At 37.6% G+C, this 18,310-nt stretch overlaps 2 protein-coding genes across 2 annotated transcripts; both read right to left on the bottom strand.

Moving 5' to 3' along the window:
* Nucleotides 1-380: 380 nt before the first annotated feature.
* Nucleotides 381-9,377, bottom strand: LOC108900337 (CMP-N-acetylneuraminate-beta-galactosamide-alpha-2,3-sialyltransferase 1-like; the record flags this gene model as incomplete). The annotated part of the gene is made up of 8 exons (XM_051068441.1): nt 9,223-9,377; nt 8,511-8,811; nt 8,181-8,377; nt 7,840-8,019; nt 4,972-5,017; nt 4,761-4,884; nt 1,000-1,224; nt 381-478 (listed from the first exon to the last, which is right to left on the bottom strand). Coding segments are annotated over exons 2-8 (1,113 nt in total), but the record flags the coding sequence as incomplete, so codon positions are not given.
* A 4,505-nt stretch (nt 9,378-13,882) lies between these two features.
* LOC127140507 (CMP-N-acetylneuraminate-beta-galactosamide-alpha-2,3-sialyltransferase 1-like) lies at nt 13,883-18,111 on the bottom strand (the record flags this gene model as incomplete). The annotated part of the gene is given in 6 exon segments (XM_051068442.1): nt 13,883-14,068; nt 15,069-15,188; nt 15,286-15,331; nt 17,627-17,806; nt 17,914-18,026; nt 18,028-18,111. Coding segments are annotated over 6 exon segments (729 nt in total), but the record flags the coding sequence as incomplete, so codon positions are not given.
* Nucleotides 18,112-18,310: the final 199 nt, after the last annotated feature.

Genomic DNA, 18,310 nt, shown 5'->3' on the forward strand with positions numbered 1-18,310 from the left:
TTCCATCTACGCAACATAAATCGACTCCGCCCCTCCCTCACCCCCATGCTGCTTCCACCCTTGTCCACAGCCTCGTCACCTCCGCATCGACTACTGCAACTCTCTCCTCTTTGGCCTTCCTCAAAAATCCCTCCATAAGCTTCAACTGGTCCAGAACTCTGCCACTCGCATTATCACCACAACCCCCTCTTTCCATCACATCACCCCCATCCTTCAGCAACTCCACTGGCTCCCAATTAAACAGCGCATTGAATTCAAACTCCTCCTGCTTACTTTCAAAGTCATACACAACCTTGCCCCCCCATATTTATCTGACCTCCTACACATCGCCACCTTTTCCCATTCCCTCAGATCTTCCTCCTCCATTCATCTCTGTATACCCTCTGCCGTCTCAGCACCGTGGGGAGCAGAGCATTTAGCCGCTCTCCCCAGCTCTGGAACTCCCTGCCACCAGCCCTCCGAAACATTGACTCCTTTCCTGTTTTCAAATCCAGACTCAAAACCCATCTGTTTAAGACTGCCTACTCACTCTAACCTACTTACTGCAACTTCACCGCCCTACATTTCTTTTATGTTGATTCTATCCATTGTTGTTTTTTATTGATTATTGTATATTGTAAGAGTTTTTTATTGTTTGTTGTATGATTCTTTTGTTTATTATATATTGTACAGTGTCCTTGGGTGTAAGAAAGGTGCTTATAAATAAAATGTATTATTATTATTATTATTATTATTATTTATTATTAGAACTCAAAAGCACACCGGTGGAACCAGCCCTACCAGATTCTCCTCACCACAAAAATAGCAGTGACGATCATGGAAAGAGGGACCTGGATCCATGCCAGCCACTACAAACCAGTTCTTGAGCCCAGAGAGAACATCCCATCAATCAGTAAGTGAGCCAACACATTTCTCCACCTATTTGTGAGAGAGAGAAGGGTGTGGATCTTCAAAAGGGACACGTTTCTCAAACTCATGAGGAGGCAGCACATGGATTACCGGGGTAGATTTTGGTCATACTGCTGATGCAATGATGCCAACGACCGTACAGTGGTGCTGGAGGGGTGGCAGATGCAGAGGAACTTGGAGCACATTCCTGCTCGCCGTCATCATTGTCCCGCCACTGCTCCAGGCTGAATGTTGTTTCACATCTCAATGATCTGCTGCACAAAGTGGGAAGCAAAGACTCTGATTTCAAACACTGGAGTCTGTGATCATGTTTGACTGAGGGAGGAGGGAAAGTGACACTGATTAAACTTTTGACACCTATGTTTGTTTTCTTGGTAGTTATTGCTGTTTTGATTTGTTGTGCTGTTCCTTGCATTAAAACCCTGATTGCTTCTGTAGTTAGAAATTCTGTGGGACAGTTCCTGAACTTGTCTCAGAGTGACCTCTCCCACAGGTCCCTGGACTGGATCCCACCATTTCAGTTTGATGACACTGAAATTGTCTGAATGAAACAATGAGGAATTCAGAGAAGAAAGAGAATCAACTCTGATTTTTTATAATTCTCACAATGATTTGAGCTAATGATCAGAATAAAAAGAGAATGTTGTGATTTGATATTTTGCATAGTAATTTTACATAACATAGTGTACTCTTGTTTGAATCATTTTATTTAGATTGTAAGGTTAATGGGTAATAGTGATTTTTGGTTTGAAATAATTGTGATTGGTGAGCATAAAATGGTCAAAGGAAGGAAATGTAATGGAAATTCTCATATAATTCATGATGATTGTGATTTTTTTGAAAATCACTTGTATTGTACTTCAACTGTGTGTTATGAAATATCATATGTTCAGCTCTTTTGCAGTCTGTTCTACACATCAGCAGGTGGACAGATAGTGGTGACCTTAGATCTGTGAACAAACAATCAGATCACGGGGCCTCACTCTCTGTACACCAGTGAGGATAAACTGGCAGAGCTCCTTGCCCTGTCAAGGACGAGGAAGCGAAAGGGTAACTGCACAGCTGTGTCGTCTCTGAGAATGCTGACGCCTTTCTCTCTGAGCTACACTGTTGTGTAGTCTCCTGAAGATGTTGTTTTTTCTTCTATGTAACTCGGTTAGTTAGTGTGTACTCTGAATTGCATTCAATCTATAATCTTTTGTACTCTGTACTCACTGTGCATCTCATGTTTGAGAAGTGCAGTGGGTCTGTTTGCAAACATGAACTAAACTTGCCGTTGACTCTGTACTTTATTGAACAAAACACACAGATGGGAACAAATGATCACATGTGTAGTTATAATAAAAACATGACTCACGTTCACTCATAGTAGTGTTATCTAAATCCGAGGTGCTCTCTGGATACATGACACCATGAGTTGTTCTTTTCCCAACATCTGCTTCATAGCCTTTGGTACAGCCATAGTTAATTCTGAATAGCACAGGGGGATGTAGCTCTAACGTTACTGTCCTTGGCAGAAATAAATTAAAGGATTGTTAGAATCTTTTACTTTCTGACACTGAGGAAAAACTGGAAAACTGAAACAGGAACACCTAATCCTTTAGTCAGCTCCCTGTACTTTTCAAGGTCAGTTAAAAACATAAAGAAAATAGGATGCTCCCTTATTAGAAGTGAAAACATGTGTTAATGGGTTTGGCATACACTGACGCATCAGCATTATCATAAAAGCAAACACACAGGACAATAGATTATTATTAATTTCAATATAGGGCTGATCATCTTAAGTCACGGAAGGTGTCGTAAATGTTTTTGTCAAGGGTGCCTTGAATTGTTATTGTTGAATACCAATCCTATTCCTAAATAAAGCCTAACATGAGGTACACAACCCATCGAAACTGTACATCAAATGAAGAGCATTTGAACCACTTCATAGTGGTATTATTGGTACAAGAAAATATGTTTTATGACTGAACAGTGAATTAAATTCTACCCTCAAAACACATGATAATAGCAGCAGGTCTGTTTCCCTTCTGGTTTTCATGTTGCTTTAAGTGCCTGTTAGTTATACTTTAGCTTATCCTCCATATTTGACCGATTATCCTGTAATTATGCAGGTGCTGTTCCCAGCTACAAAGTAATGCTCAGGGAATAGGTGCAGTCCCAATTTCTGTGGCTTAAATTTGGCTTAAATTTGGTGAGCAGTTTAATCATAATTCATTATTTGCTAGATGATATAGATTTATACAAATGAAGACAATAATATTACTTGCGTATACTATTGTAGTTTGCTTTGGACAAAAGCATCTGTGAAATGAATGCCATGTAATGATGATATATCTTATTTCATTACAGATTAATTCAGTGTGCTTTACATTAATTTACAATACACTTTGTCATTACCAAAGCCTTTTGTCTTCCATGTAAACTATTTAGTTTACCTGTTAGAAGATTTTCATGTAAAGCAGAAGTTATGTGTGCATTATCCCACAACTCCTTAATTTTTTTTCACCCCTGAGTAATATTACAATAGTGTCCATCAACAACACAAAATGGCAATAAGTGAACAAGAAAAAATGAAAACAGAGAAAATGAGTACAGTGCAGCATAGAAAAGCTGTTGTCCAACATTTCCTTGTACATGATACATTTTCATTCCATATCCCACTGAATCAGTTGAGTAGCTTAAAAGACAACCCCAGCAGGATCAGTCAGATTCTTTAAATGTGTGGTTTCAGATCATGGATGATTTTCCACTCAGTTTTTGTTTAATAAGGGTTAGTACAGGGTTAGACAGTGAGTCAGACCAGAGTTGTTGCATATGGCCCATTCTTACTAGTCTTGTTTTGTTTTGTAAAGGATGTTCTATCAAGGCTTAAATAATAAAATAAAAATTAATGTTGACAGAATGATCACCACCCAGTATAAAACTTGAGTTTTTCTTGCTCAGCTAACTGCTGGATAACTGCATACTCATAAATTCCAGGATGATCTCCAGTTTTGAAATTTTTTGTCTCTGAGTTTTTCCCAGTAATGACTCCAGTTTCCATCTTTGTCTGCTCCATAACCAAACACATGGACCTAAGGGAAAACAAAAATGAACATATATAAAACCAAAACTACACAAGCAATGATGGCAACTGGATTACTGAGTGGGCCAGGGCATTCAGATAAAACAACCTATCAAGCCAGTTAGGCCAGCCAATGTGGGTAAGCCTACGCAGATACAATGTATATATAAGGCTTCATCACTGAGTATCTGTTCTTTGCTTGGATTTGGATTCAAAGGCAGTTAAAAAGGTATATTAGAGAATGGTGTGATCTGTCACAGGGCTCAGTAGATTTATGACAGCACAGCCTGATACTCACTGCACAGCCTGAACTGGAACAGAACCAGTTCCATGTTGGTGAAAAAGGGGTAACGGTGTGGTCACTTTAAGAGGTCATCGTGCCAGTATACACAGGAGGAATAATTAGAGGGACCAATAAACTCTTTCAATGTACATATGGTATGTGAATACAGATAGCCTTGGAACACTCCAAACTTTTAACCTCAATCCTTTAACCAAGTACTTTTTATATGTGATCTTAACCTGGTCTGGAATCAACCAAACAAAACAAAAAAGGGCACCTGATCAGAAAACTCTAACACTAACACTTTAGGCTGTTTTGGAAGATTACAAACATATTTTGTCCTTTACTTTGGAGGACTTATTCAGAAACCGAGAATGCAATAAAAGTGTGCTAACTTAGTTTTCTATCAGTCATAAATTATCTGCAATAACTTGTCAGTGATTCATGTGTAACAGCAACACTGGTGACAAGCACAAGTAAAAATCCAGTTAAAAAATGTACCTGCCTCATCACAGATGTGCAGGGCAAGAACTAAAGTCATGAAGCCAGTGGATGGATATGTCCCCTTTTTCTCCAGCCATGTGTCATGAACATATCTCATGAAAGCAGGATTGACCACCATCACCTGTTATAAATCAGAATTAACCTTTAAACTTATTTTTACCTTTGCAGCCAATAAAGTTTATTGTTGTTCATTCAAAGTAATACTTACCAGGTCCTTGTTAGCTTTGATATTTGATTTTACTGGCACGTATGACCTGTAGGAAATAATATGATGAAATGTTCAAATCAAACTAGAGCAGAGAATTATTCTCAATTCGCAACTTTATCTCAAGATGCTGTTATATAACTCAAGATAAATAAAGTGTGGACTTTTCAAATAAATTTGAAAAAAAAAGAGGTTAACAGTGACTTAAGACATAATAAGTTTATTTATATTTAACGAAAACCACAATTTTTTCCAAGCCTTAACCAAAGTGCTCTTGTTGCCTAAACCAGACAGGACTCTGAATGCAACCCCAGTCTCTGATGTGACAGTTGTGCGTTTTGTATGCTCACCATTCCATAGGTGTAGCATCTCATTTATGCTGTAATCTATCCTGTGAACTGAAAAGTGGTGCTAAAAGGCTACCCACTGCATTAAAAAGTGATGCCAAGGGATCATGACCATGCATCTACATGTAATGAGCTGGGAGTGAGAATATGTTGCTGCAGACTGACTTTTATCATGTCCCTTATCCAACTGACCATTTTGTCAATCTAAAAAGCAAATAGTCTTAAGTGCTGAAGTTGAAGGCAACTGGACTTCTTTTAGGTTTCTTGAAGACGTTTCACCTCTCATCCAAAAGGTGGGTCGCTGCCCCACCCCGACATCATATGAGTTGTTAGGGTCTCATGTCTCAAGGTACCACACTAAACTGGTTTAAGTCCTATCTATCTGATAGGCTTCAGTTTGTGCATGTTAACGACAATTCCTCCATGTACTCAAAATTAGACATGAAGTGCTTGAATCGATTCTTTTCACCTTGTATATGCTTCCCTTGGGCAATATTATCAGGAATCACTCTATAAATTTCCATTGTTATGCAGACGATACACAGCTTTATCTGTCAATGAAGCCTAATGAAACCAATCAGTTAGCCAAATTTCAGGCATACCTTAGGGACATTAAAACTTTGATGGCAAGCAACTTTTTACTTTTGAACTTGGACAAAACCAAGGCTATTGTTCTTGGTCCCAAACACCTCAGAAAGACATTTTCTAATGACGTAGTTACATTAGATGGCATTGCCCTGGCCTCCAGCTCCACTGTAAAGAACCTTAGAGTTATCTTCAATCAGGATATGTCCTTTAGCTCACACATAAAACAAATTTCTAGGATTTTTTCACCTGTGTAATATTGGCAAAATTAGACATTTTCTGTCTTAACAGGATGCAGAAAAACTAGTCCATGCATTTGTTACTTCCAGGCTGGACTACTGTAATTAATTATTATCAGGCTGCCCCAACAAGTCTCTAAAGACTGCAGTTGATGCTGCAGCATGAGTACTGTCAGAAACTAGAAAAAAGACCATATTTCTCCTGTGTTAGCCTCTCTACATTGGCTCCCAGTCAAATCCAGAATAAAATTCAAAATCCTCCTCCTCACCTACAAAGCCCTTAATGGTCAGGCACCATCATACCTCAAAGATCTCATAGTCCCCTATAATCCCACTAGGACATTGCGCTCCCAGAATGCTGGTTTACTGGTGGTTCCCAGAGTTTTCAAGAGTAGAATGGGAGGCAGAGCCTTCAGCTATCAGGCTCCTCTACTGTGGAACCTTCTCCCAGTTTCGGTTCGGGAGGCAGACACCCTCTGTACATTTAAAGTAGGCTTAGAACTTTCCTCTTTGATAAAGCTTATAGTTAGGGTTGGCTCAGGCTTGAACCATCCCTTAGTTATGCTGCTATAGGCCTAGACTGCCGGGAGATTTCCCATGATGCACTGAGTTTCTCTCTCTCTCTCTCTCTCTCTTTCTCTATCACTATGGATTCATATCCCATATTACATGTTACTAACTCAATATTTTCTCTTTCCCATAGTATTGTGCTCTTCCGTCTCTCTCTCCTCTTCTGCAGGTACTTCTGCCTCTGGAGCTGTAGAGTCTGACAAGCTTCCGGCTGCTCCTACAACACCACTCAACACCTGCTGTTATAATTAGACATTACTAGTACTAGTATTATTGCTACTTTTGCAATTATTACTTTAATTATCACTATAATCACTACTATTACTGTAGTATTGGTATAACTTTACTTTTTTTTACATGAAATCCATGTTATGCTATGTTCTTCTGCTGCTATTCTCTGCACCTCTCTTTCTCTGAGTCCAGTTCTGCTCGAGGTTTCTGCCTCTTAAAAAGAAGTTTTTTCCTTGCCACTGTCACCCAGTCCTTGCTCTTGGTGGGATTTGTTGGGTCTCCCTCTGTAAACACCATATTTTAAAGAGTATCATTTAGACCTGCTCTGTATGAAAAGTGCGTTGAGATGACTTTTGTTGTGATTCTGCACGATATAAATAAAATTGAAATGAATTGAATGGGGGTTAAATAACCTGGGTAATGATCTCAGGACTGTGTTAAACCCTTACGACACCAAGTATCATACCTATAATGCAGTCCTGAGATCCTCACCCAGGAGAATTAATCCCCATTCACACCTCGACCCATGTGATCCTAACGACTCAGATGCTAGCAGGATGGGGCAACGATCCATAAATGAGTCACACCGTGGCCAACTTTTTATAATTGATGAAACTTTTCAGATGAGGTGAAACATCTTCAAGGAAACAACTGGAACTGAATAATAATTACAGACAATAACATTTCATAAAAGTGACCAACAGTGACTTAAAAAAAACTACATTAACATTTCCTAACAGTGTCCTGAGTTTTAAAAATTATTTCTTATATATTCATAAGATTCTTTCATTATTACTATATATTATTACTATATATTTACTTAATACTGGATACATTAGATCTACATACAGATGGGAACAAATGATCATATGTGTAGTTATAATAAAAACATGACTCACGTTCCAGAAAATCCTGTAGTGAGGGCTTTAATGAGCCACTCAAGGTCCTGTATCTTGAATGGAACCAACACAAGATGAGTGGTGTTATCTAAGTCCGAGGCACTCTCTGGATATATGACACGATGAGTTGTTCTTTTCCCAACATCTGCTTCATAACCTTTGGTAGGGCCATAGTTAATTCTAAATAGCAGAGGAGGATACAGTTTATGCATTACTGTCCTTGGCAGAAATAGATTAAAGGATTGTTAGAATTTTAACTTTTATTTTCTGACAAAAACTTTTCAGTGTTTGTCCCAGTGTCTCTAGTAACTGTTCAAAGTTTTATTTTGTGAAAAATTTACCTTATGATGACATCATTGAAATCTATCAGAGGTCCATAATGTGATCCCAGCAAATTAACAGAATTTCCCACCACAGCACAAGTCCTACAACGACCAGGGCTTGGCTCTATGAGAGATGGACTGGGTGGGAACATTTTAAACAGGGTGTTCACTGTTGTACTGTAGGAATCAAAGTTGCGTTTTTCGGCCTGTAAACCCTGACATATCAAAAATAAACTGCTGTTAGATCAGTTGTTTTGTGGTATTATGTTGGCAAGCATGCAGAAAAATAAAGCAGTGACTGCAGTGATGATTAAATTTCACTTCCTGATAGTTTTCCTGCCAACTCACCGTCCACCACCTGAAAGAATCCTCTGAGAGTTTGTATTTTGATGACAAAAATGGTTCAACTGATTTATTCAAACGCTGCGTAAACCACTGATCTTCATCTGATAAACATTTCTCACAAGCACAGCGACTTGTGTCCTGATGCTGGAGGAAGTTTTCCCAAAGCCTCTCTGACACATGTTCACCCAAAAACACACAGACACTGATGACGCAGAATAGGAAAATGAGCACCCTTTGTTTTGTCATGGCCTGGGTGAAGCTTGTGACTGGGAATCTTGTTTGGATGGCTTTGGATGTAGGCAATCTGTAGGCAAAGTGTGTGCACGGTGAAATACAAAGTCTACATTCATGAATCAGGGGGAAAAAGAGAAACATATAATGTTTATTATCAGCTATGATCAACAACAAAACAATATGAGGCTTGTTGGTAGTGGATATCTCACTACACAATCCATTTATATAGACTCAAACTACATCAGCAAAATACAGCTGCTAGTAAGGAAATGAACATCACAGAATGCATTACGTCTTGTGTAAGGACTGCAGGATTGAGTTTTTATACGAGCATAATTTTTTAAATTATTATATGACATTATTATTATTATTATTATTATTATTATTATCATTATTATTATCAATGATAATAATAACTTTTTACTAGATTCTTGTAAATGTTTTCATTCATTATGAGTAACACTGTACCCTTTTCTCCTACCTGATCACAGAGTAAATCCAGTCTAGTCCAGTTTGGCAAAACCTTTATACCAGTAAAGAGCACGGGAGAATGATGAACAACAATTGATTCACGGGATACAAATTCTAGGAAGATGAGAGGAGGTTCGCACATATGTGGGAGGGCGTGGTTTAAGCAAAGGTGTCCAAATCCATACAGACATGAGGTAGATGATGAGAGAGGACATTTTTTCTTCGATTTCTTCTGTCAGTGAAATGAACACCTGAGGGGGCTCCAAGTCCTCCACTTCTGCTCCAAAGTCTGACGATTAAAAATGATAATAATAAACGCATAACGCCACCAGGTGTAGTCTTCTGTACAAATTCCAGTATCCGTATTTGAAATTAAATTCACTCGTCATCCTTCTGTCAGTCCTTGTGGTTGTACTGGAGTCTAATCCAAACATGTGCTTCATTTTTACCGTGGGAGCTGTTACGATGCTGTGAGCAGCAACACTGCAGGAAAAACGGATTCCCCTGGTGCGGATCATTTTTAAGTCCATGTAACTATCACACGATTAAACAAATATGAGGTCTGTAATCCAAGAAACTAAAGTCGCGCGTTTAATAGAAATAGACTCCTCTGCAGCACTGAGTGATACTGACCACATGACATAACAAGGATAATAATAAACACTTCTGGTATTCCATAGTCATCAGAAATATCACTAAAATATTATCACTGCTACTGTTATTATGCAGTAATATAATAAAAGTGGTTCTGTGGATTTATTATGTAATATTTATAATAATGATGATAAAATAAATACAGTACTATAATTTTTGATAATAATTTTAAGGGATACACCTCAGTAGACACTTCTTCCAGGTCTCAGATTTCCTCTGTTCCCTTGCATTTACTGCTCCTCTCTGTAATTTTACAAACATCTTCTTCAGAGATTCTAGTTTGTGTTTTAATATATGTGCCCTTTGTATATTTTTTATGATACTACTGCATGTTATGGGGTGGGGGGTGGGGGGCTATGGTGCAATGGTTGAATTTGACTGTTGAATGTGCAGGGCTAGAACCACAGCCATAACACCAATGGATAGTAACTGCCTTTCTTTCCCAGCCACATTTAATTTCTGGATTAAATACAAACACCTGTTGTGATCCAGAATCTGTTTTTTAAATAACACTCATGAGCCACTGCAGTTGTTTCTGCTCCAAGTATCATTTTGTTGTTGAGTACATTTACAATACTCACCAAATCCCTAGTTTTTTATACTAAATCTCACCCTTGCATAGGAACTGCTGGAAATACCACAAAATGTTAAATATATCAACAAATCAAACATAAAATATTAAAGTGCTGAATTAAATAATTACATCATGGTGTGTGATAATCAATAATATCAGTGGTGTGTGGTGAGCATGAGTTAAGGATGAGGGTGCAGATGTTATAAGGTGCATAACAAACCTCCTTCATTAACAAGCCCCCACCTTTAGCTCCTGTGGCAAGCTAACATGGACCAGTCTCACCACTGAAAGCAATGTGGAGCTATTCTGCTGTCATTCTAAATGAAGTATTATATTACCATTGTTTGCAGATGCTTTGAATTTGCAGGGTTAAAGGAAACATAAAATCCTACCTGGCAACCTTCCAGCTAAACAGTATTTTAGCACACAAACAGACTATGTGTCAAGAGCAGTAGTTGAGGTAGCATTAAGTTCCATTTGTTTAGTGGTAGCTAAGGTATTCCAAAGACAAAAGAAAGAAAATCCTAAATCCTAAAATAAATAAATTCTGCATAATGCTACACAAGACAAAAGATATGGTTGTGGACTAGGAATAGTAAACCAACACTGGTGCACACACAGATCAGAGAAAAAAAGCTTGAGGCTCCAGCAATAACTATGCTGTTGAGATAACACAAGTGTTTGGAATGACTGGTATCACCCTCCATATGCAATTCCAGCAGCTCAGTATCAGACACAAAGGACTGAAAACGTGTGGTCATGTTGTCTTTTTTTTTTTTTTTTTTTTTTTTTTTGCTGAGTTGCATCTGTATTTTGTAAATTTTGCTGGGAAAAAATGTCATCAGGCCACAGTCACAGTCTTTTTAATTGAATTGAATATTCTCATTATGGCTGTGGAATTTATAACTGCCCACATCTCCACTATGACTCCAACAACCAACTCACAGATCCTACAGTGCTGAGTCAATGGCCACATAGTTATTCAGAGTATTTCAATATACTAAAGCCACATTCTAGACCCAGGGAATCAGAAGTAGGGCGGACAAGGGGTCTTTGACACTAATATTAAATCTTAAAAATATACAGAGCAGTCACTGAGGTAATAAAAGCAGAGTCGGTGCACTAGTGAAAGTGGAGATGTTAGTAATTGTGTCGTGTGAGTCGTTCAATAATGAACTGTGCTGTCTTGTATTTAGGCTACAGAAAATAATTGTTCACACTTACAAGTCATTTTAGATTTGTGGTAAGGACAGAAGCCATGTATCCACCTAGTGGCTCATAGGCTTGGGTTTCCGTTTTGAGCCAGGTTTGGAGAAGATCTTGATCTTTTTTCTCAATTGTATCTTTACTCTTTGTGCTTTGTACCAACCCAAATTTATTCAGTGCACAACAAAACTGAGTAGAACCCTGTGCATTATCACAAAAATGTTAAATGATTCCAAATTGTGCTATCTCGTAATAACTGTATATTTTAAGTAAGTTGCTGATATAAGTTGAAAAAAAGAAAGAAAAAAAAAGAAAAAAGAAAGATCACTGCAGCCAAAGTCAATTTATCTGTTATCACTTCAACAAATCTGATCACACATGTGAATTCCAACTTAGGCTAATTGAAAAGGGTTATAAAACAACCTCTGTTTTATAGCTTTATAGCTTTTTCTCAGGTGTGTTTAATGTCTAATGGCTCCACTTGGTAAAGATCTGCCTTAACAATAAGAAACTAAATAGTAAGACTTCATAAAGGGTGCAAGATCGTCAGTAGACAGCTGAACATAAGCAAAAACACAGCTGCAGCAGTGGAGAGGAGGCATGGGGGGAACCATACAGCCAAAAATGGCGCCGCACGAGTGGCTAATAAAGGATTATCTTATCTTATCTTATGTTAATAACAGGCAAGGTGGAATCCATTAACAAGGGCTGTGTTCTCTTATACCATGACTCCACTGAACATATCTAATGTCTTGTCCAAGAGCACCCTCTATGTTTCAGCATATATAATGACAGCAGGATAGGCTTAATCTTAAATCCTGTAATTCAGTAGACAGACAGTCAGAGATGTGGGATTTATAACTGTATTTTATCATTTCTGCAACACTGAAAATACATTTATTTCCCTGTCTATGATTTGCATGTGAGGACATACACAGATGATATGGCAAACTCTCAAACTCCGTTCTGACAATTTGAAAATCCTGTTTGATTTATTTACTGAGAGACAAGTAAGTTGTGTCTTCTTACTGTCCAAAGATTTCAGATTCCTATCAAAGAACTTATAGGCCATTATTGGTTGAGTGCATTATGATGTAGCAATTTATGTGGCTTATTTTTAGTGAGCAAATTATCATTAATTATTAAATAATTATTACATAATTTATTATTTGCTAGATGAAAAAAAAATATTACTTGTGTATAGTATTATAGTTTGCTTTGGACAAAAAAATCTGCCAAATGAATGTCATGTAATGTAATGTGATTAACTCACTTCATTCATTATCTGAAGCTGTCCTATAAATAACTGTGACACAAATTCATAGTTAGTATTTGAAACTTTTACCATGGCAAGATTAAAGCAGTTTTATTAATATACCATATTCGTTACAGATAAATTCAGTGTGCTTTGCATTAAAAATGTAAAATTTTAGAAAAATACAGCAAGAAAGAAAGACAAAACCAAAAGGTTTAGGTAGATTCGTTGTTTTTGCTCTTGTTAAGAGAAGACTGCCCCGGATACCCTTTCACATTAGTTAAATACATTCAGTAATTTACAATTTACCATTACCTCACCTTTTATCTTCCTTGTAAAAAAAAACTGTTTTAATGGTACATTCAAGAGGAAAATAACATGATGATACGGATTTGAATCCATTGTAAATGCCAGTCTTCTTCAGTTAATGGATTATTGCCTATTTATAAATAAATATACATAACGTTGATATTTCATAGTATGACTGTCAGTAACACATAAATAACACTCCTTCAAAGGTGGCATATGACTGTCAGAGGATTTAGTTATGTGTGTGCACATACAAATGTGTATGTTTTTCTCAGCCCTGAGTAACTCATTCATTTATGTTCTGTATTGCATTGCAACAGTGTCCGTCAACAACACAAAAGTGAACAATAAAAAATGAAAAACTGAGTACAAGCAAACAAGTACAGAGCAGCATAGAAAAGCTGTTGTCCAACATTTCCTTGTATGTGATAAATTTTTCATTCCATAAGCCCATTGAAATATTTGAGTAGCCTAAAAAACATCCCCAGCAGGATCAGTCAGATTCCTTAAATGTGTGGTTTTATATCATGGATAATTTTCCACTCAGTTTTAGTTTAATAATGGTTAGTCCAGGGTTAGACAGTGAGTCAGACCAGAGTTGTTGCATAAGGCCCATTCTTACTAGTCTTGTTTTGTTTTGTAAAGGATGTTCTATCATGGCTTTAAATACTTTTAATGTTGACAGATGATCACCATCCAGTATAAAACTTGAGTTTTTTGTTGCTCAGCTAGCTGCTGGATAATTGAATACTCATGACCTCCAGGATGTACTCCTGTTTTTAACTTTCGGTCTTGTAGTTTTTCCAAGTAATGACTCCAGTTTCCATCTTTGTCTGCTCCATAACCAAACACATGGACCTAGGGAAAACAAAAATGAACATATAATAAAACCATAACTAAGGCTTCATTGCTAAGAATCTGTTCTTTGCTTGGGTGTGGATTCAAAGGCAGTTAAAAAGGTATATTAGAGAATGGTATGATCTGTCATAGGGGTCAGTAGATTTACGACAGCACAACCTGATACTGCGTGGACTAATGAAGATCACAACATCATTTAACATGAAGATTGGAATAATAAGCCAGTAGGCTTTCCATAGGAATGGTCATCCAACTTTTGGCACATGTGTTTGACTAAAACTAACCCATCTGAACATTAACTCTTAGCAGAAGGAAAGCTCTATCAAGTCATGCAACGCTAAAGTAAGCTGTAAGTCAGGGTGGATGAACTTAGTGTCTTCCACTGAACAAAGAAAAATATATCCCTTTTTTTTTTTTTTTAAACCAAACTTGCTCTGGTTCTTGACCAGTTCTGTTCAGGATTCAGTCAGTCAACCAGTCTGCATTTCCACCAGTTTAAAGAGGAACCACTGTAATCAAGTTAATTAATGGAGGGCACAATGCACAATGCTGGATCAACACTGTTTACCAGCAAATGTCTGTAATAATGGTACAATACTCATAGGAAGATCATTGTGTGTTCTTTTTCCTGCAATTTCTTACATGCTTTCTTCAATGTTGCCTTCACCATCCTCTTTCCAACCTGTTTTATGGTTCCAGTTGAGGTTCCACACCAATTATTTTTGGTCAAAATGCTCTGAATAGTTCAAAATTTGGTGTGCAAACTGGAAGAGGACCAGCTCCATGTTGGTGAAAAAGGGGTAAAGGTGTGGTCACATTAACAAGTTCATTGCTCTAGTATACACAGGAGGAATAAGTAGAGGGACCAATAAACCTTTTCGGTGTGCATTGGTATGTGAATACAGAAAGCCTCCAAACTTTTAATCTCAATCCTTTACAACACTGGTGACATGCTCAACTAAAATTTAATAATTAAAATAATTTGAATAATTTCACTTACCTCATCACAAATATGCAGGGCAATAACCAAAGTCATAAAGCCAGTGGATGGATACCTGCCCTTTTTCTCCAGCCATGTGTCATGAACATATCTCATGAACGCTGGATTGACCACCATCACCTGTTATAATCAGAATTAGCCTTTAAATTTATTTTTATGCACCATTACTTTGCAGCCAAAAAAGTTTATTGCTGATTTCATTCAAAATAATACTTACCAGATCCTTGTTAGCTTTGATCTTTGATTTTACTGGCATGTATGACCTGTAGGAAATAACATGAAATGTTCTTATCTCAAGATAAACCAAACTGTAGACTCTTCAAAGAAATGTATACAACAAAATTACAAAGAATTACAAGTAAAAGAGGCAGTCCTGTATGCTCTTGCCCACATAAATGCTGGTCACTATGAGCTCAAACTGGAAGGGAAGCCAATCCTCAACACCTACTAGATATAAGATTATTAGAGGCAGCTTGAGGCTTGTCAGAGCTTCATGGTTGTTGAAATGTGTTGCTTTTCTTGTACTGTCTGTCATGTGTTGAGCATTGGGAAAGTACATGGTTATGGTTTAACAAATAAACCAACAACATTAATTGTTAGAGACAGGACACATAAACTACAGTCCGTCAGTCATTACTTTTTGCCTTGCCTACTTGAAGGGCTCACTGCTTATCGCACTGGCACTGAATATTTGCATTGTATGTAAATTGAGTGCTGGAGGGTTACTTAGTATAAATGTCAATTCTTACGAATAGTCTGCTTACTAACTGGCACAATTCATCTTACCAGTTAGGTTACCGTAATTGTGGATACATGCCACAGGTCAGTAATCAGATTTCTGCCCCACCCCTGACCTTATTTTGGAAGCACTCCTAGTTTATTTTTACTGTAGTTGTGATAGAGGATGGTGTCTCGGTCCCAAGTTTCTGACGCCACAGAGAGAAGACAGGCAGGCAGAGGACTGCTCAACTGAGTCTGTTTAACAAATAGTCAAAAGTTCTGCATGGGGACAGATTTATTTACACTTATAGAGGCTATAAGTGTTGGTATGAGTTTCAGTCAGAATTTGGATGGAATTATTTTAAACACAAATATGTCACCCTGTGTAATGAGCTCTCATTTCATCCAGCTGCTCTGCTGCTAGGTTTCTGTCTGCTGTATTTTGTGCACATGCGTACTAAAAAACAGGTGATTAGAAGCCTGGTTACCTGTTTACATAGTAGACAAATTAGTGCTCACCATGGGAACACGACCAAAGGGAATCATGTTGCTTTAATTCCCTACCACAGTTACAGACACAAGGTTACCGGTTTACATTAAATCCTAAGAAATAATCTTTAAAAAAAGTGACTGTAACCCAGTTACTTCAGTGCATGTAAATTCACTGAATAATAGCCTGCACGACTAGAATTGAAACTGAACAGGAGAAGATGATAGAAATGCCTGGGAATATACTGTATGTGAAGGAAATAGTTTTCATTTGATTTCATTTTTTGGCTGTTTTCCTGTTTTAGCTAGGTAGTCCAAATACTCTGCAAACCTTCCTGCCACAACAGCCAGACTGGCACTTCTCAGTCTAATAGGTGAAAGTCCTGCTCAACAACCTACCAACTTAACAATAGGATATAGCAGAAGTAAGTTAAGTAGTTGTAATGACAGCACCTGTAGTAGTGTTAAGTTTCGTTTGTTTAAAAGTATCCAAGGTACTCAAAGACACCTCTCAGGGTGAAATGCAAAGAGGGAAAAATCTTAATCCAAAGCAATCAAAAGGAGCTTACTAAAACCACCATTATTTCCCAAACCTTAACCAGTGCTTTTGTTGCCTAAACCAGACCACAGACTCCTGTCTCTGGATGCAAATCCTGGTCTCTGGTATATGACAGTCGTGTGCTTTGTATGCCAAAGGGTCCTGACCATGCCTCATTATGTGATAAGTTGGTAGTAAGAATGTGTTGCTGTAGACAGTTGGAAAATGCCATTTGGGAAAAGGAAACTTTGAAATAAAAACTACTGGAATAAAATAAAAATGACCCAAACTAACATTTTATAACAGTTTCCTGAGTTTTGAAAAGGTATTATTTCTCACTTCCATGGTCATGCTGCATATTAAGCTCCTCTGTGTCATTACCATTATTACTATTACTATTATTATCTTTATATGGAATCAGTGTGTGGTCCATATGGTTTCCCCCACCCCCCTCTCTCTACCCAACAGGTTGAAGTCTGGTTCTGCTTGAGGTATCTGCCTCCTTGAAGGAAGTTTTCCCTGCCCCTGTCACCGGTCTTTGGTCATGGTGGGAACTGTTGGGTCTGTCATTGTGCATATAATATTATAAAGAATGTGGTCTAGACCTGCTTAATATGAAAAGTGCCATAACTTTTGTTGTAACTTGATGTTATATGAAAAAAATTGACTTGACTAAATTTTGTATTTATTTATTATATATGTACTTATGTATTTCATTATTACTATATTTACTTAATACTGGATACATTAGATCTACATACAGATGGGAACAAATGATCACATGTGTAGTTATAATAAAAATATTACTCACGTTCCAAAAAATCCTGTAGTGAGGGCTTTAATGAGCCATTCAAGGTCCTGTATCTTGAATGGAACCAACACAAGATGAGTGGTGTTATCTAAGTCCGAGGCACTCTCTGGATATACAATATGATGAGTTGTTCTTTTCCCAACATCTGCTTCATAACCTTTGGTAGGGCCATTGTTCATTCTAAATAGCAAAGAAGGATATGACTCATACATTACTGTCCTTGACAGAAACAGTGTTTATCCCAGTGTCTCTAATAACTGTTCAGTTTTGTTTTGCTAAAAATTTACCTTATGATGACATCATTGAAATCTATCAGAGGTCCATAATGTGATCCCAGCAAATTACCAGAATTTCCCACCACAGCACAAGTTCTACAATGACCAGGGCTTGGCTCTATGAGAGATGGACTGGGTGGGAAACATTTTAAACAGGGTGTTCACTGTTGTACTGTAGGAATCGAAGTTGCGTTTTTCGGCCTGTAAACCCTGACATATCAAAAATAAACTGCTGTTAGACCAGTTGTTTTTGTGGTATTATGTTGGCAAGCATGCAGAAAATAAAGCAGTGACTGCAGTGATGATTAAATTTCACTTCCTGATAGTTTTCCTGCCAACTCACCGTCCACCACCTGAAAGAATCCTCTGAGAGTTTGTATTTGATGACAAAAATGGTTCAACTGATTTA

This window comes from Lates calcarifer, unplaced genomic scaffold (assembly GCF_001640805.2).
Source record: "Lates calcarifer isolate ASB-BC8 unplaced genomic scaffold, TLL_Latcal_v3 _unitig_4532_quiver_2462, whole genome shotgun sequence".
Classification (NCBI taxonomy): Eukaryota; Metazoa; Chordata; class Actinopteri; family Centropomidae; genus Lates; species Lates calcarifer.